The following is a 22,314-nucleotide window of genomic DNA, read 5'->3' as shown; positions in this document are numbered from 1 at the left end:
TCATATGGCATGTAATTATCCCTGTGTCTCTGCTCCTTCACATTTTAAGGGCAATAATCACACTGTGCAGGAGCGGATCCCAGTGAACTCATTCGAATCTGATCACGTCTAGGAAAAAGTCTGCTTTAAATACGATTGCGTTCACATTAGCAAGGGGTTCAGGGCTTCAACATAGATTTGTGGGCACATAATTCTACCCTTAACACAGCGGTAGGGTTGGGGTGCTGAGAGGACATTGAAGGCTTTCAAGACTGGGAAATAACAGAAACATATGTGCGGGCAAAGTGCCTAGCGGAGTGGCAGGATCTAGTGGGGTCTCCGTAAATGTCTGCAGGTTGGAGGAAGGAAGAACCAAGGGAGGTGGAGTATGACGGGGATGAGACCCACCTGGGTGAGGTGCCATTGAGCTGTGAGGCTAAGCACACATTTGTAGGAGGTTAACTGGGTTGTACAGGGCAGAATTGCTATAAGGGAAGATGGCTGATGGCTGCCGAGTCAGTCACTCCCTTGCTGATGCCTTCTGTAGTTCTGATGGCAGAAGGCCACAGTCAGCCCATTCGATGCTGGCTGCTTGAGTCAACTCATGAGATGCTGGCTGCCCTTCTCCTCTGAGCTTCTCTGCCTCAGCCATCCCTTGGGGCCCTTTTGTTTATGCTCCTCTACCTGGAACCTTCTCCCCTCAGCCTCTCCCCTCAACTGGTTTCTTTCCTTCTGCTCTCAGACATGCTATCTCTATTCAGGAGAGGTCACTACAGCTGCCCCAGACAAGGCAGCACCCCCACTTCCTTGCACCCCACTTTTATTCTGCACACCATCTCTGAAGCTATTGTCTGGTTACTTACTTACCTCAATCCCCAGTCCGGTTGTCTATTTACAGTCTCCAATAGCATTTGCCCCCTCCTGCTGCCTAAAAGTCTTCCCTCAACGGTGGCAGCTCCCAACAGTACCCATTAGTCGCCTCAAAGTTGTGTGGGCCTCTGCTTCAGTGACTGACACAGCTGCAATCCTGATGTTGCTTGAGGCAATGGACTCTTTCTACTCCGGTGGCTTCGTTGTTGGTAGATGGCTTCCTTTGTGATCTGTCAGACTGAAGGCCTGAGGTTGTCCCCGGTTCCTGTATCCAGCCGCATGATGCTAAGGCTGACCCCAGTCCTTTCCATGTGGTATTCTTTAACATGGCCACTTGCTTCATTACAGGTGGAAAGAGTTCCTGAGTGACTTGTTCATGAAATGCCATAAAGCGTGTAGAAAGAACATCCCATTGCCTTCCCTGTATTGTACTGGCTGGAAGCATGTCAGTTGGGCTACCCACCTGAAAGAGAAAGAAAGGCTGCCACCTTAGCCACCAGCTTTAGGTCCGTCCTCCATATTCTCCAAGATAATTAAAGTTTCTGATTTTTTTTAAAAAATGTGTATTACTTTTTTATGTGTTTTATGTGTTTTGCCTGCATGTATGTCTCCATGAGGCTGTCAGATTACCCCAGAACTGGAGTTATAGACCATTGTGAGCCTCCATGTGGTTGCTGGGAATTGAACCTGGATCCTCTGGACAAGCAGTCAGTGCTCTTAACCACAGGGCCCTCTCTTCAGCCCCAAGAGTTAAAGTTTCCTCGAAAAAAATGTTTTGTTCTTTGTTCTTCTAGCCTTAGCCACAAATATGGTGTCAGATACAAAGTAGGTGATTTATAAAGACTTGTTATAGGAAGGGGGAAGAGAGGAGGTGAGGAGTCAGGAAGGGAGATGGGAGTCAAGTGAGGCAAGGGTGGAGGAAGGAAGGAAGGAAGGAAGGAAGGAAGGAAGGAAGGAAGGAAGGAAGGAAGGAAGGAAGTTATGTAAAGAGAAATGTTCTCCTTCACATCCTGCTTGAACAGCCAAAAAAAAAAAAAAAAAAAAAGTCTGCTTGCCTAAGGCACTGCCTCTGGCCTTCCATATTTGTAGTTTCTTCTTCCCAGATCTTTTTATTCTCTCTCACCTATCCCCATGCCAACCTGGCTATGCCCAGCTCATGTTTGAGGTCTCAGTTAAAATGCCACTTTTCTTTGGGATCCTCCCCTCACCCATAGCTCCACCGCCTTCCCTTCACACTCCATTATAAGGGTTTGTTTATGCCTCTGGCAGAGTAGAGACTGGGGTCTATAAGCTATGGTCCCAGGGCCTCTTTGACATATTTTTCTTAATAAAGTTTTATTGGCAGACAGCCACACCTGCCTCTTACTCGGTCGTTCAAGTCTGTGGCAATTTTCATACTGCAGAGAAAAGCTGGATAGTTAAGATGGGGAAGTATGACTGGCAGGGCCTGGAGAGATGTCTCAATGGTTAGAAACACTGGCTGCTCTGCCAGGGACCAGGGTTTGATTCCCAGCACCCAGGTGGCAGCGCACAACCATCTGTGACTCCAATCCAAAGAGGGGCATCCAGTGTCCTCTTCTGGCCTAAGCTAGCACAATCATGTATGTGTTGCCCAGACATATATACAGTCAAAACACTTATATGCATAAAGAAGACAGGCAGACAGACAGACACACAGGAAAGAAGAAAACATGACAGGCAAAATCTAAAAGTATTTGTTCCCTGGGCCTGTTGTGTGCATGAATTGTGGTGAAGACTTTACCATACTTCTTGGCAGTCACTCCTTTAATTGTCCCTCATAAACCAGTCTCTTTAAGGACAAGGCCATGCCGCTGTTGTTTCTTAGCATCTGTTAGTTATATTCCCAGCAGCTCAGCAGTGGGGAGAGATGTTTGTTGATGAATACACGAACGAATGCATGCGTGAATTGATCTAGCAGGGAGAAACAGAAGCCAGACGGAAAACTCCTATGAGGGCTAGCCCTGTTGGATGTACTTACATGTGAACAATTTCAGGGGCATAGCTACAGTTTAGGGAACCACAGAGACACTGGAGGACCCAGCACTTAAAACCAGCGGGAAGAAAGGAGAGGGAACTGAGTGTTCAGGAGGCTACCATGGACACAGTTGTAGAAGGAGCTCCCGGGGAAAGCCCCAGGGGAGTGGTCTCCTCCTCCTCCCACTGCTGCTGCATCCCATCTCTGCCCACAGGACTGGGAGATGAAAGCCCCTGGGATCCACTGCATGGAGAGGTTGAGCTGGGTCACTGACACTCAGGCCCAGGCCCTTTGCCCCCGTGTGCCTTGATCGGAAACTGAGTCTATGAGAGTCTTCCATCCTGGCCCCACTTATTCCGTTTCTGAACAGGAGTCTTAAATCCCTGCTATGGGACCTTGTGGCCTATCGTTCTATCATGTGACACTTTCCAGAGCTTCCTGTCTGGCCCCAGTCCTTCCTCTCACTGTAATTCCCACTCCCTGCCGCCTTCTGTCATCAGGTCCCTCCGGGTGTTCCCTGGTCCTCTCTAAATGTTCTTTTCCCCAAGTGCTTCTGATCTAAGTTTTGTTGCTCTGAACATCCCCATCTCTCTCTCTCTCTCTCTCTCTCTCTCTCTCTCTCTCTCTCTCTCTCTCTCTCTCTCTCTCTCTTTCTCTCTCTCTCTCTGCCCATCCCATGGAATTTAGACCCTGTCTCTCAACTTTTCATTTTGAATATTTTTCAAGTATCTTATGACTTGGCTTGCTTCAGCTAGACTCCAAGCTGCTGTGAGCAAGAACCAAGCTATATTCTGTATTGTTAAAAAGTCACCTTGGTTATGGATCTCAGAATACATCTGTCATGGACCGGAAACATGATAGGGCTTTCTCCAGCCGTCTATGTTCACAAGTACCCCGCAGGCATCATCACATTACAAATGAACTTCCAGTTTCTGCCTGTGTACCCTCTGCAACAATTCTTTTTGTTGTGTGACATCTCCTTCCATCCTTAGATTGAGACACCATCTTCCCATCTGCAGTGTAGAGGGTAGCTCTTTGTATGGAGTTGTGTGGGGAGCAGGTGGAATTAAAAATCCGGTCTGAACTTGTGCTATATCCTTTGTGTGCCTCTTACCTATGACAATGAGAGTTGCATCTCACTGTATGCTGAAGGTCAGAAACTGTTTAACTCACCTACACTTGGAATAGCCTAGCGCAACCAGTCTTCTTTCAATAGCCTCACTTACTAATATCAGCCCAAAGTTAGGAAAATAATGTAACCCAGAGTCCGTTTTACAATCAGCTATTGAGTATCTCATCTAATGTATTAAAAATAAAGACATAATAATTGTCTAAGTACTGTCATGCAGTGGGGAAAGTGTAATACGAATCACCATGAGGTGGGTATTTTTTCTGTGCTTCTCCATCACAGACAAACATCTTTGGACTGTATCCCAACATATACTACCACATTCTTTCTCTACAAGTCACCGAACTGCTCCGTGGGTTCTCCCACATGCTTTCCATCTTGAGCCTCCAGGTAACCCTGGAGCTGACATTTGGGTCACATCTTATGGGCTGTCACAGCAGCGTTGCTCATATATGGGTCTGAGCACAGCTGTGTCTTTGCTAAGGCTACCCAGCTGGGAAGTGAGGAAGCTGGGATTCAAACCCACATCCTCTGGCTTTTCCTCGGATGTCTCTTTTCCCCATGCTTTGTGGTTTCACTGGGGGTAAATCTTTACACCTCCCTCTTCCCAGATGTGCTATGACTCAAAGAAAGATCTGTAGGAATGCTGCAGAATACAGGAGGAAGGGGGTGCGTGCGTGTGTGTGCCAAGACCGAGACAAGAGCCTGGCCCAGACGATGTTATTTTTGTTTCATTTTTTTTTCCACTACTGCTCCGCATTCCTCTTCCTCCCCACTCCACCCAAGGTGTCAAACAGATGTGAAAATACCACAGAACTCAAGCCTCAAGCCTGGCTTATGATTCATTCACTGGGATGGGGGAAAATGATGCAGGAGATTGCTATGGTGACGCCTGTTTACAGAGGCAGCATGGGAGATACCAGTTGTAGGCAAAGATGGAGTGAGTGTAACCTTGGGCTTGCAGAGAAGCTCAGAATTCCTGCTGCCTAGCCTCTGAGGGATACAGGGCAGGAACTGTACTATTTTGGCTGGAATTGGGAACAGCCAAGCTACTAGGTGTTATTTCCTTGCTCTCATTAGGCTAAAGGGATGAGAAATGCTATTGTCTCGTTCTTTCTGTCCACCACTACCCCGCCCCCTCCACCCCCGCCTAGTAGATAACTTTACACATTGCATATATGTTTGCCTTCTCTTCTTGGGCCACCCTTGACTATAATGGCAGGACTGAGAGTCTCAGAGCATCAGCCACGGAGAGCCATGGAGATGGATTCCACTCTTCGTGGAGAATTAAATACTCAGTAGGTATCTTGTTCTCCTTCTTTGTTCCACACGTTTAGTGTTATGAGATAGATTCACCACAAAGTTAACGGCTTAAGACACATTGCCTGGGGAATGAGGTACCTGGTTTCTTTTGGTCGACTGAAATTTCACAGTGTGTGTAGCTAGGAGTTGTACTTCAGCTAGTTGGAGCACTCCCACAGGCTGAGGCTGAGGATTTACTAGATGGTAGGTAAGTGCTGTGAGCACAGAGCATCTCATTTAATCCTCAAAAACATCTCTTAAGGTCACGCATGTCATCCTGATCCCTAGTCATTAGCCCACTCAGCAGGTGGGTGGGCAAGGAATTCAACTCCAGGACTGTGTGTGAGGGCCTCCACAGCATACCTCACCCCGCCATGTCCTCAGCACCTCTGGGCCACACTGCATTCTTTCTCATAATGAATATTAATTGAGAATATCAGTGCCACAGCTGGCAACATGAGCTGCTGCAGTCCCATGCTGTGTCCTGGTAATTAAACCCTTAGCTGCTTTGTCGTATCCCCAGTTGTCAAGGTCCCTACAGGTCTCTCGATCCCGGGAGGAGCAGAGGAGATCCCATGATGCTTGAGAGGTTGCAGGATCTCAGCTATCCACTGATGTCTGATCCTCTGTTCTCTGTGTGCCTTGGGTCCTTTCTTCACCAACACCCTGCATAATTAGCAAAGGTGAAATGGGGGCGTTCCTACATCACAAACTAAGAAACGGTTTGAATGGCTGTTAGGCAAACTGAAGAGAGGGAAGGGGAGTCTAGGTGAGGTTACCCAAGGACATGCTTGGTTTTTATTTCACTGTCACTTCTGATATCGTAAGGGTCCCCAGACTTGATTCTTCCTTACATAAAGAACAAAAAGTGGAAACTGCTCTCCTGTTCTTCCATTGCAAGCATATAACTCACAGGTCTTCCTGGGGATCTGTTGTCACACAGGTGACTCTTGGTCACCCAGGTAGCTTCCCCTGATGCTTTGGTTAACAACAAACACATATATCACTGTCCTCATAAGATTGTACCCCTGTGTGACATCATAGACGGTAAACCTCTGTGTGTGTGTGTGTGTGTGTGTGTGTGTGTGTGTGTGTGTGTGTGTGATGTTTGTATCATCATGAAAGCAGGCAACAGCATGTCTCTTGAAGCAGATCCATAGAGTGATTTGGGACAGTATATCCTGCCGATTTGCTGTGTGCAACCCTGTAGAACCTCCAGAGGCTCAAACCCTAGAAACCACCTCCTCATCAGGAGGGGCATAGTGTGTGGGGACTTGTGGCTCAGCATCTAGGGTTACAAATTGTAACATTATTTATGGTTCCCCCCTTTGTTCATCTAGGAGTCTTAGATGATTTGCGGCAATACAGAATTTCTAGTAGTTCACAGGTTCCTCCCTAACTTCAATTCCCCTTTGACCTTGGCTCCCTACCGCCCACAGCGCCTCCTTCCTCACCCTCATAACTGCCACATTGAGCTTTCAGCTCTTCCTTGACAAATGCTGCTAAACTTGCAGGTTGAGACAGAAATCCATCCGTGAAGCTGTCTTTGCCTTCTGTGTAGAATTAGCCTTTACTTCGCACTAGGCACAAGCTCAGCTGTGTTGGTACCCGTTAGGACATGAAACTCGATAGATTTATGAAATCGTTGGAAACTGTACAAGTTTTGTTGTCTATTACACAAGGTGGTGTTGTCTATTTGTGTCTATGTACTTATGGACCAAAGCCCATGACAATTCTTTTGGTTTCAAGTAATAGAAGTAGAATAGCATCTTTCACCTGCTGGGTCTGGAACGTTGGCCTTTCATGGAGGCAGGATGGCATCTGGTAGCTCTGAACTGGTTTACACCCAAATATAGAGGAGATGGGATACACTGGCTCACAAAATGGCCAAATACAGGGGGGCCTGGCTTCAGGTGTGAGCAGGTCCAAACACTAATGGGACACCATGAAGAATGTTTCTTTTCACCTTCTGGGTCTAGAATGCTGTCCTTAGTGCGAGCAAGATGGCTTCTCTTACTACTGAGCCGCTTTGCTACCCCAATGAATAGAAAGTTATTCTTTGAATCATGCATGCATTTCTGAGACAATGGGAGGGATTAAAAGCTCTTAAAAGCCTGCCTTGGGTCAGTTGGTCCTCCCTTGGACCCCCAGAATTCTGAGGAGGCCTCAGTTCTACTTGCATAAGTTAATCTGAAAATTGGGGGTGGGGGGGCAGGGACATTGAGAGATATGTTTGTTACTTGAAGAAGGGACCACAGAAGACAGGCAGTTAAGTAGAACTGGGCTCCACTACATACATAATGAATGGCTTATTCCATACAATTTCCTTAAGGTTAGTTGGGCATGCTCAAGGGATATCATTAATCATTGGAATTGCCTTCCCCCTGACAGGCAACATCCCCCCAGTCCACGCCAGTCTGCCTTGCATAGACTGTAAGTGTAACCTGCACAAATCTAACCTGAATTTTCTTTCCACTGCAGTGACCTGGACAGAAATAACATCACCAGGATCACCAAAATGGACTTCGCTGGCCTGAAGAATCTTCGAGTCTTGTAAGTAGCAGATGGTGCGCCAACAAGGTTTTCATTTTCAGCTCTTCAGCCTGTGAAAATGTTGTACTGCGCTGGCATCACATTCCCAAGCTCTGGGCCACAGGAATCCATGTGTCTGTTGCAGAAAGCTCTTCATTATTGTACCAAGTGTTCACAGATATCAAATTGTATGCCTGGATGCTGCTGGCTGGGCAAGATCGATAGAAGAACCAGGTTCCAGTGACAGGAAAACCAGAAGGCAATAAATGAATTAAGTCAACATGCCCTGCTTCCTGGATGACAGCAATGGCGGCTTCACTAACCACGCTTTCCTTCCATAGAGATTATAATTCCTTCTCCAGCTTGTGCATTAAAAGAGCAATCCAGACAGATGTTATTTATCTTGCTGCTTAATGGAGTGGGGGAGTGAGGTGGTGGATAAGGATGGAAAAGACCAGACAAGGGCAGAGTCCTTGCTGACCCTTCACAGCTGTGCACACAGGTAGCCGAGTTGGAGAAAGGCATTGATGAAATAGGAGGACAAGAGAAGCAGGTTTCCTCTCTGAATATTGAAGAATTTTGCCCATCCCTAAGGTTTGTGTGTGGTATGAAGATGTCCACGTAATGTTCACTGAAAAGTCCAAGACATTGTGACAGTGGAGTTTGACCCTAGCTCTGGTGTTATACAATCATGGCTTAGCCCATCTCTAGTGGCACTTACAGCTACCTCCCTTTAAACAACAAAACAAACAAACAAACAAAAACTTCTTTTAGATGTATTTTGTTTGACATGTATGAGTGCTTTGCTTGCATGAATATATGTGCACCATATGTGTGCTTGGAACCCTCAACGGTCAGAAGAGGGCATCAGATACCCTGGAACTTGAGTTATACATGGTTGTGAGCTACCTTTTTGGTGCTGGGAATTGAGCTGAGGTCTTCTACAAGAGCAGTAAATACTCTGAACTCCTGAGCCAGTGTTTCAGCCCCCCTCACCCCCTTACCCCCACCCCCCCAAATCCCTGTTTCTACTCACAGCTCGACAGAGCAGGATGAATTTATCACTGGGACAAGAAGCATCCGATTCTGTTTCAATTTGGGATTATTTGTTCATGCTACATTGGGGGACGTCTCTGTACCTCCTTGGGCCTCAGTCTCCCTTCAGCAGCATAGGGAGTGACAACTTGAAAGACCTTCTCAGTTCGAGTAACCCATGAGTGTTTGGGACTTTACTGTCTTTTCCCCCACAGCATTTGTTACCTGTCAGTTGTGACGCAGGCCTTTGGTAATGTTGATATCTAGTTTGTGAAGTGTTCCTAATAAACTTGTTCTAATGATGATGATACTTAGCATGGACCTGATTCAGGGTCATGTAACAGAGCATAGGGGGATGGCATTCTTATGACCCCCTCTTTGCAGGAGAGGAAACAGTATGGGATTAAGAAATCTCAGCTCCCCAGAATTAGGGACAAGAAGAATTGGAACCAGAATTCGGGTGGTTTGCCTTCTAACCTGCAGGCAGTATTTCTGTGCTCATGCAAGACGAGGATGGGAAGAGGAGGGAGGGGGAAAACATGCATCTCCGATGCATGGGATCTTGAGGAGGGGGAGGGGAAGGACATGTAGCTTTGGGGTGTAGGACATTACCGGAGTGTTCCTCTGGGCCAGTGCACAGGGATGCAGGAATCTGACTGCTGGGCCTCCAGCTATCAGATGCTCTTTGCACAAACACATTCTCCCTTCTCTGATGCTGAGCACTCTCCTCTCATCATCCTCCGCGGGAAGAGCTACCTTGAGTTGAGCCTGTCTTGTGCTTGGAGCGCCTGTGTGTATGTCAGATAAGTAGCCCATCTGATAAAGTCCATGCCCATCAGAAGGGAGGTTTGGCTTAAGTGTCAGGGAATCCCTTGGTTCAGTTTAGGGCACTTTGTATTTAAAAAGAGGTGCAGGGGAGTCCTGTTTCCAGGTCATTTGCTGATTTAAAAAGCAAAACTGTGTTTAGACTTTTGGTTTGCCCCCACCCCCCGCCCCGTTTCTTCCGCTTGTGTCTGTAAGACATGTTTTTCTCATACAAGTCAAAATCCACCTAAGGCTTCATTTTCTAACTGAGTCAAAAATAACCCTTTGATTTTTCTTACTGCTGCATCAGAGAGACTAATAAAAATTCCAATTTCCATATCTGCTCCCTACAAATAGAAACTTTTAAAATAATCACAAAAGATGGCATTAATGTCTTGCGAGTAGTCCACAACGTGTCTCTGACTACAGTTTATCTTTCCAGTTAATTGCTGCATTCTTCTATTTTGATAAGCAGTGCCAAAATGCCTTTACCCCTTCTGTATCGACTATTAATATATCTGTTTCATTATCTGCCTTATCAGCTCAAAGACAGCCCCCTTTCAAGTGGCTCTTTAACTCAATGAAAGAAATCTGCTAGGCGGGATAGCCGAGAGGCCTTCTAACACCAATAAAATATCCAAATGTTTTAAACGTATTTTCCCTCCATCCATTCTTCTCGGCTAAGTAACCTAGAGGACTCCTTTTTATTTTTTTTGAAAAGCTTTCATCACATCCTGGCATATTCCCCTAGTCTGTTTCTTATTTACAATTTATGGTGGAGCAATAAAAGACTCAATAGTCTTGAATAATTTGAGCTTGCCTTCCCCATCCCCCCCCTCCATTTTCATGCAGAATGCTTTCTATCTGCTAATGTGGTACAGGTGAATGAGTAAACATGGAACAGAGACAGTGAGCTTCACTCTCATCCCAGGGTGATTTTTCCCTAAATGAAACAGAGGTGTGGGAGTTGCCTACTGACAGTCACCTCTCGCCCACAGGTTGGGAGCTGAGGAAAGGCTCCTCTGTTGGTATCAATTCTATCCTCTTTCTCAGTAATCCATTTAAGGACTAACTGTGTTCACAATGTGGGAGCCAGCTTCATCCCAAATGGGGTTAATAAAAGAGTTAAACTCCGCCTCTGCCATCATCACATGAGGACCACTTCCGATTCTAATCTATAGAAGAAGCGAGGAGCAGAAGGCACCAAAGAACTGAAGATGAACACAGTCTGTGTTCCCCCCTAACTCAGAACAGACACCAGCCATGGGCAGCCCTTGTGGGAACCTAGAGCCCAGCCTGACCTTGATCCCGCATCCTCCTCCTGCACCTGGCTACTAAGCTAGGCCTGACCCAAGTTTACTTACATGTCCTTAGCTTGTGGTGCTGCTTTGAGATCCTATCTCATGCAGGGTTTGCATCCATTGCCTTTGGTTCAAGGGTATTTATTGAGCCTTTACATGCCAGGCATGAGCCCGGACTTTGATGAGTCTAGGAAGTTGATCTGAAAAGGATCCTGGATATTTTTCCAAAAGGAACGAGAGGATGCTCCAGGGTGCAGATGAGGAGACCAAACATTTGCAGAGGTATGGGTGGCATGAGAGAATCCAGGAAGAGATGGTGCAGTCCCTCAGGCGAGTGATGACAGAGCCGTTTATGACTGCCTAGAGGCCTTGGGGGAACAATGGGAGCAACTAGATCTCAGAGGCCAGGTAGAGCAGGACTACCTGGCGAGAGGGACGCAGGCAGCCTGGAGTGGTTTGGTCGGGAGGTAGAAAGGAAAATCTCCCAATCCCACTCCTTGCATAATGAATACAAAACCCGAAAGATGTATTATAGGATGCCAGAGTTAGGCTCCTCCATACATGTGGAGGTTGGTACTCACCCTAAGACTTAGTCCTTGTCCTAACTGGAGAATGATAACAGTGAGCTCTGGTTGGTTGATTGATTATTAGTCTGGCTGAGCAACGCCCCCATCACACCCCCATACACTGGTACTGAACTGACACCCTGTTTAGTAAAGGTGCTAATGAAAGTCCCAAGGCCTCCTTGCCATATGGCAGAATGGAGGGAAGGAGGAGAGACGAGGGGAGGAGCAGTCATTAAAAATTGCAAATCATTAAAAAAAAAATTATGACTTCACCAGGCTTGATGATCTACTTACTTCGTTTTTATTCTTACAAGCGCTGGTGTGGTGTCTTCTTTTACAAATGAGGAAACCGAGTCTTAGAGATGATGAGTAACTAGCCCAATACAATACTACCATCTAGTATGAGGCAGGGCAGCCCTGCACATATGTAGCAGTTCTGTAGCTGCGTCTTCACGTGGGTTCCCTAAAACAGGAGCAGGGGCTGTCTCTGACTACATTGCCTGCCTTTGGATCCTTCTCCCCCAACTGGGCTGCCTTAATAGAAGATGATGCACCTGGCCTTACTGCAGCTTGATTTGCCACGGCTGGTTGATATCCATAGGAGGCCTCCCTTTTGCTGAGGGGAAGGGGAGGAGGGCTGGGTGAGGGGAAGGGGGGTAAGAGGGAGAGACTGGAGGGAGAGGAGAGGGGGGAAGCTTCCATCAGTAGTAAAGTAATTAAATGACTTAAACAATAGTAACTATAATAATAATAATGATAATAATAATAATAGAAATAAAGCATAGCTCCTAGAGCAGTGGTTCTCAGCCTTGGATTGTAACCCCTTTGGGGGTCGAAAGCCTCTTTCACAGGAGTCTCCTAAGACCATTGGAAAACATATTTACATTGCGATTCAGAATAGTAGCAAAATTTGCTTATGAAGTAACAACAAAAATAAATTTATGATTAGAAGTCACCACAAAATGGGGTACCTATTAAAGGGTCGAAGCAGCATCGGGGAGGTTGGAAGCCATTATCCTAAAAGTATACTGGGGGCCTGAAATCCTTTCATTAGCTGTGTGATTCCCCTTGGGCAAATTCATAGCTACTATATTTTTATCTGTTAAGCAAGTGGCCTGGAAGGAGCTGGCCACCACAGGACAGAAGTCGCATAAAGTGGAGCTTGGAAGAGTTGAAGAGTCTGGCCAATAGAATGGCCCTTCTGGCCAGTTAACATTTATAAACACAAGTGTATTTAAATACTTGTGCCAACAAATTACCCCTCTCTGCCCTGATAGAAACCTCACATTGTTGACCCACCTTTTCCTTAATGGGAAACCAGTGTGTGCTAGGCCCACGGCTGTGCTTCTGATTCAAGAGGCTGTTAGGGTAGGTCACTGTGCTGGGTCCAGGAGTATGATGAAGACAGGGTCTGTCCTTTATTGCTTGGGAAGAGATGAGGAAATGAAGCACAAAGGTTGAGCCTGAAGCCACCATGCTGACGGTTAGGACAGTCCAGGAGGTACGGCCATCATGGAAGGTCTGTTTTGGAGGGAAGATGTACCCTAGCCAAGGCCATGCTTCCTCCATTCCCAAGGAGAACTGGGACCATTCCTGAATTCTCCCTCCTTTCTAGAAACAACCTCCGATCACAACAGCATGTCCCAAGCTGCAGTCCTTGTCATTTCTTGGCCCCTTCCCCACTCAGGATCCCCACATCATCTTTGCAGTTGTCCCTAATGTTCAGCTAATGATTACTTACCAATCCATTTTAATTTGCTTTTTTTTAAAGTCAGGGAAACAAATGTTTCATTGTATCATCAACTCTCAAGGTATGTGGCACGCATGGATCCAATTCATGCAGAGTGTTTAAGATTTTCAATCACCTACCAGGAGAACTTAAGGTTCAGCAAAGATGTAGCCTATATAGGAACAGTTTTCGTGAACATCTTTAGGAGGTTTGGATGAGCCTGGCCCCACATGAGGGAATCCCTGGGTCCAGACTAGATGTCTTAGCCACGGTGCTGTTTCACAGTGACTCCACCCTTGAGGTTGAGCAGGGAAAGCCTTTTTCAGTGAAGTATTTTGGAATCCTTGGAGGAGGAGCTCCAAAAGAAGAGGTATTGAATCTGCATGTTTTTTTTTTCCCTAAGAGCAGCTTTGCCCCCTCCACTTCTGTGCATGATTCTGCAGTGCTCTGGGGGACATTTGCTGGTAACATTCTTAAAATAGAGACATGGAAGCCAATCTGTCAGGTAGAAGTGTGCGGGTGTTGAATCCCTTTTTACCGTGACACTACACTGGGGTGTGAGTTATTTTGTCTCATCAGAGTGATTCCAATTGAATCCTCCTAGGGGGTCCTAGGAGGGAGTATGTGATATGAATGCACAGCCTAGTGCCCCCCATGAGGACCCCTATCCCTCTTCGGTCCTTGACCTTGGCTGCCTTTCTGATTCTAGGCATCTGGAAGACAATCAAGTCAGCATCATCGAGAGAGGCGCCTTCCAGGATCTGAAGCAGCTGGAGAGATTGTAAGTCAAACACAACCTGGTGTCCAAAAAAAAATGTTTTCTGAATTTTTTTTGGTTTTGATTTGTAAATTGGTTTTGTGACCTCGGTAAAAGCAAGTCTCCAGCGTTCGAAGAAATATTTTCTGCTACATTTAAAGTTGCTTTGAAGTATGTTACATAGACACTAAGATCCGTTTAAACTCCTGTTCTAGGTTCTAGAGAAGATGCAGAGGCCAGCATCTGAGGCTTGGTTTCTTCTTCCCAGTATCCATTAGTTTCTTTACATGGGGCCACACTCCTAACCTGACCTCAGCTTCTCCTTTCCCAGAGGAGTGAGCTAATGCCATCGAAGATGGCAGCAGTTCCTCCCCTGCTCCTCCTGGGACTCCTGCTTCTACTCTTGTGGGAGAGGAAGGATGGGCGAGTGGGCGCAGCCTTCCGCGTGCCTGCTTCTCCGCGCGCCAGCCTGTCTCAGGAAACCCACACGTTTCCACGAGAGAACACGTTGCCACTGGTTTAAAATAGGCCGCTGTTCTGACTTGATGGAGGGTGGGCAGCAAACGCTGGAGTTGGGCGGAGCCTCCATTTATTTCGCCCGTGAATGCTTTTGCAGAGAACTCAGGGGTCGTTCTGATGAGAAAGGTTGCTCAGATGGTTAAGTGGGCAGCTTCACCTTTCCTCAGTTAATCACGTCTGACAGCTCATAACATCTGGATATTTGCTTTCTGCCCTCTGAGTGGGGATTGTCCCCAAGAGCACTTAGTCATGCCGGTGGTGGGCGGCCTCTCATCTGTGCCTCCCCTGCAGCACCGCTGCCCTGACTTTTCAGCTTCCTGCTGTACTGGGGGTTGGAACTGCAGCAGATCATTGCTCTGCCAGCTTACCTGGAGAAACACCGCTCTGCTTAGGCGCCCAGGTGCTGTTGCCAAAGCTCACTTGCTTTGAGACAAGTCTCCTTTATAGACTTGCTTGGGTGAAAAGGACTGCCTGCCTGACCCAACTTCCTTGTTTTGTGATGCATCATCCTTTCCCCACCAAGTCCTTATATCCAAGGTCACAGGGCAACGAGGAAGGTCCTAGCCTCACGGAGATCAAGTGTTTTCTTCTGGATCAAACTCCAGCATGGCTTTCGCTGTCACTAGTGTAAAAACATTTGTTTCTCCTAAAAGAAAAAAAAGTTATTAAAAATTACGTTGTCTTTGTTTACAGTTTGATTTTTCAAGATTCCTACAATTTAAGGGCTTTTTTTTTTGTGACCCAAGAAAACAGAAGTATTTGTTGAAATAGTGAAATAGTCTTTGTGAAATAGTCGACATTTACATAGAAAAATAAACACATGGTCCAGTATGGAAAAGCTCCCTCTTGCCTAGTTTTTCTGATTAGAAGGGTAAATAAATTGTTAATTTGTTAATTTCATGGTTGTTGGGGGGAATTAGAGAGTGCTTCGGGGACACCAGAGACTGTGTGTGTGTGTTTTACAAGCAATGGCTTCTTTTATTCCACCCTCGTTGCCAAATTACAACAAGCAACAACGAGGTATCATTACCCTCATTTTGCGGATGAAGAAACAAAAGCCCAGGGAGTTGAAGCCAAAGAGTTGTCAGGGCTGGGTAAGATTCCAGCCACATCTGTCTGACATCAAAGCCCACCCTCTTTTCATAGCCCTGTGCTGCAGACACCAGATGAAGTGTGAGCTTTACCAATGGCCCTGCAAATAGTTTCTCTCATACCCATCCAAGTCCAGGAAGGCTCAGGGAAATATTCTGGCAAAGGTACCTTTGCTTTGGAGTGGTGAACAAGGCCAAAATACTGTGCGTGCCTGGGGAACTAAGGGATTACACTTGCTGAGCTCTTGGTCTGTTTTGGTACTGTAGGGGGGTAATGTTAGCTGAGGTACTAGATAAACCTTCAAATCTCAGTGACTTAGCACATGGAAATTTACTTCTAATTCTTACAAACTCAATATGACATTCCTGTTAGGGCCTCTCTTCCAAGTATACACTCAGAGACAGGCTTCTTCCACGCCTTGATGCTGACATCTTTATATCTTGGGTTGCAATGTGCAAATGTATCGTGTCAGTGAGTGGGGAAATGAAACTGGGTACAGGAGGTTTCCATGTGAGACCCGGGAGAAGTGTATACCATCTCCATTCTTACAGCCTGTGACCAGTCATGTTATATTAGACAGTATGGAATACTATAGCCATGGTTAAATACAGCGAAGACTGGCAGAGGTACCTGAGTTCTAGGACAGGATAGGCTGCCGATCAGACTTGTGTTAGGTGAGAGCTGGCGAATACTTGGGTGGTAAGATGGGAAATGTCTGTCATTGGTAAGCATCAGAGTAAGCAAGAAGGTCCATGTGAGTTTGTGTGCATGAGTGAGTGTGTTTGTATGAGTGTGTGTGCACATATGCATGTGTGCTCGAGAGAGGAGAGTCTGTGTGTGTGTGCATGTGTATGTGAGAAAGTGTGTGTGCATGAGTGAGTTTATTTGTGTGTTTCTTTGTGTGCTCATGTGCATTTGTGTGTGCACTCACGAGAGGAGAGAGAGAGAGAGGGGAGAATGAGTGTGTGTGTGTGTGTGTGTGTGTGTGTGTGAGAGAGAGAGAGAGAGAGAGAGAGAGAGAGAGAGAGAGATGAATCCTCACTGCTGTTGCTCTGATTTCTATTCAAGCAGTCTGCTTTCAGTCACACTGAGTGACATGACATAGGAAAATGCAATATATTTGCTATTAACCACGGAAGAAGTAGATGGTGGCTATGCCATCTGTAGCACACTGCAGGGTCCCCTAACCCATGTCTCTGTGTTACATAATAGAATTGTGTATTGGCTCTGTTCTAAAACAGCCTAAAAAGTAAATGGAGTTTGATAATTTCCATTCTGAGTGTTTTATTCTTGGCTTATTTTCTTGGGGGCTCACTGGGAAAGAGAAGGGTGATGGTACGTTTCAGGTCTTGGGATTCTTCTCTTCTTCCATGAAAGAACCCCAGGCTCAGTTAGGTGCCGCTCCATGTTATGTCATTTCCTATTGCAATAATAAGACACCTGAAAGCTGGGTACTTTATAAAAAGAAGTTGATTTGATTGGTAGTTTTGGAGGCTAACAACATGGTGGATGACATCATGGCTTACATGTGGAGGAGAGCTTATCTAGGGAGACACAAAGCCAGAGATTAGGAGAGCCAGAACAGCAAATGTGCTTCCCCGTGTCAGTGTCAAGCTCTTATAGAAGCCATGCCTCCATGCATAATCACCTCCCACTTGGTCCCGCCTTTTAAAGGTCCCATGACCTGTTAATCCTGCCACATTTAGGACAAGGCTATAGGCATATCCCACTCACACGCCTTCCTGTGATCACTGGATGCAGTCCCTTCACTTCCACTTTTTAAAACCATTTCTCTTCCCAGCAGCGATTCTGTTCAGAGTCACTTAGCTCCTCCTACTCTCAAAGCCCTGAACAAGAAAAGAGTGTAGATACTTAAGGGTTATTTACTGAAAATACTTGAAGTTTTCTTTTATACCAGTAGATCTGAGCCAGGACTGAAATTTTTCCCTGAGAGAATTCTTGGTGATATCTGGAGACATTTTTGACTTTTATAACTGGGGAGTGCTAACTAGTGGGTAGAGGCCAGTAGTATCTCTGAAAATTCTAAAACCCAGTACATTCCCCCAAGAAAGAATTCTCCATCCCCAGATCTCACCGGTGCCAAAGCTGAGGAGTCCTCAAGATAGGTAGCCTGTCAGGTGCCTCCCAAGGGCCGTGAAGACTTTGGGATGATAAGACGTAAAACTCAGACCATTGCTGTGAAGTACTGTTCCTACTATGTTTGTGCAAAACCTGCCTTAGCTATCAGTGCTGTCCAGAAAGTTCTAAAAGGATGAAGCTCAGTTAAACCATGGAGGGCAGACAAATGGAAAGGCCCCTCCCAGAGGTGATCCCCCAGTCTCCTCAGAGAGTCCCTGTCATGAGTGATGTGGACATGCCATTAATTAATCCAGATTAAAGAAACTGAGGACAGCACCAGCAGCACAGTAGTAGGGAAAATTAAAATCATCAGCAGTGCTTTAGTCATCTACAAAGTGGTGATGGTGTTAATGTTTATTGCCTTATTAAATCAAGGATGCTTGCTCTAATCAGCGGCATAGTCTCTGAACAGCATAGTATGCAATGCAGTAGCCAAAGCAGGGGGAGAAGGGCAGGTATGTGGCAAGATACATGTTTAATACAAATGAGGGAAAAAGGGAAAAATATCTCGGAGAACCAATGGGGCAGATAGAAGATTGATAGTAAGGTGTGGCATGCAAATGCAGGTATAAGATGAATTGTACACAGATGTCCAAGCCAGCAAGGAAAACACAAAGTGGCAGAGTAGACCTAAAAATACACAATACCTATATCCTTTAAAACATTTGTTACTTTTAATTCTGTATATGTGTGTATATGGAGCTGTGTGTGTGTGTGTGTGTGTGTGTGTGTGTCTGTCTGTCTGTCTGTCTGGGCACATGAGTGAATATGTCAGGGTGTCCCCAAAAACTGGAGTAGAGGCCATTGAGAGCAACCTGATGTAGGTGCTGGGTGTTGACCTCAGATCCTCTGCAAGAGCTCTCAATCACTGAGCTATCTCTCCTGTACCCCAATACTTATGTGATTTTTCTAAAAATAAAATTAGATATAAAGATGGGGAAAGGGTAGACAACCAAAACGAAGGAAGCAGGATTTAGAAAACACCAAAGGAATGCACTGAATAAAACAGCGTCCTTGTAAGACAGAAACATGATCGGGTGTGAAGCAGGATATTTCATACTGATGAAGTAGTAAATGCAATTAATACATACAGCAAGTCCTCATGTGGCTAAGGCCTTAGCCTGAAGATATGTGAGGCAAATATTGACAGAACTAAAGGAATAAACAAGCTAATTAATAAATTTACTTCTCATTAATTGAGAAACAAAGGCACATTTATTAACACACAAATATTTTAATAACAGTTTTTGTAAACCTGATCTAATTAATGTGCAGAGAACACTGCAGGAACAACTGTAAAATATTCTTTGCAAGCACGCGTGAGACCATTACACACTTGATTAGAATGCAGGGCTCAGCTGGAGATGTAAATCATGGGTAGAGAATGTCCCTAGCATATGCAAGGCCCTGCGTTCAGTAGTTCACTTGTCAGTATGGCGGAGGTAGGGGAAGGAAGGTAGGGAGAGAGGAGAAAGAGGCAAAGAAGGGGGTAGAGGGGATAAAAGGAGAAAGGAATAGGGGAAGGTATGCAGGAATGGGGAGGCAGACTGGTTAAGTATCAGAGAACTGAAGTCATGTGAACCATGTCTTCTAACAACAGAAATAGTTTTTAAAAATCAGTAAGAAATCTGTAGGCAGACCATTTCAAAACATTTGTAAATTGAGTTATATATTTATAAATAACCTCTGATCCAGAGAAGATGCTCCAATGGGATTAGGACGCATATCTCCTTAGTGTTAATAAGGACATAATATGTTTTGATTATAAATTGTCCTCTGCTCTGCCAGTTTCTCCTGCCATAGCGGACTGACACCTCTGAAGCCATAAGCAAATAAGTAGTTCCATATAGTGTGTACGTCAGGCATATAGTCACCGAAACACAAAAAGTGTCAAACACAGTAGTGGGGCCAAGGGAAGTTGCCCTAGGTCATATTTCCATTGCCTCTCCTAACAACTCCAGAGGAATTGTGCTAAGGTGGGGATAAAGACTTGCTCTACTTTGGTCTCCCCACTCCAGGAAAGGCTAGGCATTATAGTGATAGATTTTTAAAATATATCAACAGAGAGGAAAGGAGAACTTCCTGAATGTTCCAGAAGCTACTGGAGGAGTCAGATCTTAGAAACTATATTTTGTTTCATCATTTTTACCAAAAAGGGGGGGGGGCTGAACTTGAGAGGTTTGTAGGTGTGAGGTATCTTTCCCTTGCCTTTCCTTCTGAACGTTCAGGGAGATTTATATCACTCAAGGAAGGAGCAAACAAACGGGATGTAATGGCAGACACCTTTAATCTCAGCATTTGAGAGACAGAGCCAGCCTGCTCTACATAGCGAATTCCAAGCCAGCAAAGGCTGCACAGTGGAGGGACAAGAGGGAGGAGAAACAGCAAGAAATAAGACTAATACTGAACCTTGTGCAAAGCTGTTTTAATTGGAAAAATACAAAGAATATGAGCTACAGTAAGCTCCCTAGAAACAATGAAACTTGCACACAAAAGTACCTATAAAGAAAAGAATTATAATTAGACAACTGTGGAAGACTAGCTGTAAGAATGAAGATCCTGAAAATCATTGAATAATATAACCTAACCAGAATTTTTTAAAACTCAGGGATGGCATGAATGGAAAGAAGCAAGAAAAATAAAGAGCCCAAGAAGGCAGTTAGGAACAAAAGAAACATTTCAAAATGAATACTGCCAATATGGTATGAAGAAGAACAGCTGTCGGGATGACAGTACCCAGTTCCATGCCTTACTACAAAGCCACAGTAATCAAGACAAGATGAGAATGGGGAAATTATATAGCACAAGCCAACGGGGGTAGCCCAGGAAAACACCCACATGAGTACAATCAACTGGTTTTTGATGACGTTTCAAAGTTTAGTGAAGAGAGAAGTCTTTTCAATAAATGGTGCTTGGAAACTAAAAATATCCATATGCAGAAAAACAAACCATTCAAACCTTTGCATCTTATCCTGGAGGGTTCCGGGTTTGCCCTGCTGCTGACTTTTCTTGCTTCAGTCTCATCTGCTCTTTTATGCCTCCATTTACCCCTTTCAGAGAGGGAACAATTGCTCTTTGTCTACGTGTACTGGAAAGATGTAACTTTGTTGCTGTTGTTTTGTTTTTTTAAATTTTATTTGGGCTAACAGCTACATTGCTTTGAGTCTCAGAAGAGACTTGGGACTTTGAAACAGTGTTGGTAGTGTTAAAAGCTATGGGAACATTTGAAAGTTGGCTGATGTATTTTGCCTTGGGAATTGGCTGTGAGCCATGGAGTTAGGAAGAATATGTTATAGTTTGCGTGGGGTATGTTCCTTGTGAGCTCTTGTGGTTGAAAACTTGGTTCCCAGTGGTTTCACTGTTTCAGGGGAGCAGTGGAAACTTTCCAAGGTGTGACCCAACAAGAAGAAGTGGTTGAATGGTAAAGGTGCAGGTCTTAGCAGCTATCGCCTGACCTACATCTATCTCAAGCCTATCTCTCCCTGATTGTTGGTCTGTTGAGACATGAGCAAGTCTTATGCTCTTGCTTCAGCAACCAGAGGCACTCCCATTTCCCTGCCTTCTTCACCACTACTGACCCTCAAATCGTGGGTGTCCTCAAATCATGGGTGAAAACAATTCCTTTATCCCTGAAAATCTAGTAAAGAAAGAATTAGCCTTCCAGCCTTCACTCCAAAAGAAAGACATGGACAGGTCAAACAAGTTTCGTCCAAAGAAAACTTCTAAGGTATGCCCATTTGGGAAGACAGTTTCGTGGTTCTTTATGATGCTAAATACTGTCTTATTGTATAGTCTAGGTCAGGGGTTGCAAGGGACTTGAGGAAGAGGAAATGGAAGTTGAATACAGAGCATATAAGAACAGGGGCTGGATGTGTGAAATGTTGTTACATGACTCTGGAATGGTGAGTCTGGGGCATTTGTCAGAACCCGTAAACTTTTGAGCACAAGGAGTGAACTTTAATGAATGCCATTTAAAAAAATCACTGGAATTGACTGCAGATTTGATGAATGTATGTATCAACCACATTGAAAGTGATGGACTTTAATGCTGATGTAGGTAGCTAGGAAATGAACAAAATCTGTAAGACTGAAGCCAAAGGGAGACACAAAAAAGAGCTGTGCTTTAGTTGATAAATTTGTTTCCCATGGGATAAAAATTAATAATTTATAAACCACTAGGCATATATGCTGGTGTTGAATGATGAATGGTGGATGGTGGGGACACATGTCTCACTGTTGAAATATGTGGTCTGAGACAAACTATAGAGACTATTAGAATGAACCTTTAGTAAATGGAATAGTTAGGGACATAGGTATGAACTCATGATTAACCTAATGTGTGGACTTTCCAGTTAATGTCATTGAATTCACAGGAAATGGCCATTGAAACGTGCCTGTATAGAAGTTAGCATATAAGGTTTCTATCAGCAAGGGATAGAAAAGCAACAACAGTGTGGTGACAATGAGTGTACCTCCACCTTGGATCCTGGGGTGTGAAGCTAGTCTCAATAAGATTAATGACCCTTGGAGAAATAGTTTATTCTAGACTGGAGCATGACATATA

At 45.0% G+C, this 22,314-nt stretch overlaps 1 protein-coding gene across 2 annotated transcripts in view; it reads left to right on the top strand.

The window, feature by feature from the left end:
• Positions 1-22,314, top strand: part of Slit3 (slit guidance ligand 3) — a 587,543-nt gene that overhangs the window by 41,784 nt on the left and 523,445 nt on the right. The window contains exons 1-3 of one of the 2 annotated variants that reach the window (XM_029484039.2): positions 5,203-5,272; positions 7,758-7,829; positions 13,953-14,024. In XM_029484039.2, the coding sequence (XP_029339899.1) occupies positions 5,232-5,272; positions 7,758-7,829; positions 13,953-14,024 (185 nt within the window). In that variant the 5' untranslated portion in view covers positions 5,203-5,231. Of the gene's footprint in view, positions 1-5,202; positions 5,273-7,757; positions 7,830-13,952; positions 14,025-22,314 lie in introns of those variants that run through there. The other variant, XM_021178434.3, reaches the window with a different exon arrangement.

The sequence above is a fragment of the Mus caroli genome, unplaced genomic scaffold, assembly GCF_978045245.1.
Source record: "Mus caroli unplaced genomic scaffold, Mus_caroli_1 scaffold_13, whole genome shotgun sequence".
Classification (NCBI taxonomy): domain Eukaryota; kingdom Metazoa; phylum Chordata; class Mammalia; order Rodentia; family Muridae; genus Mus; species Mus caroli.
The sequence above is the reverse complement of the archived record's forward strand: the minus strand, read 5'-3'. Positions and strand labels throughout refer to the sequence as shown.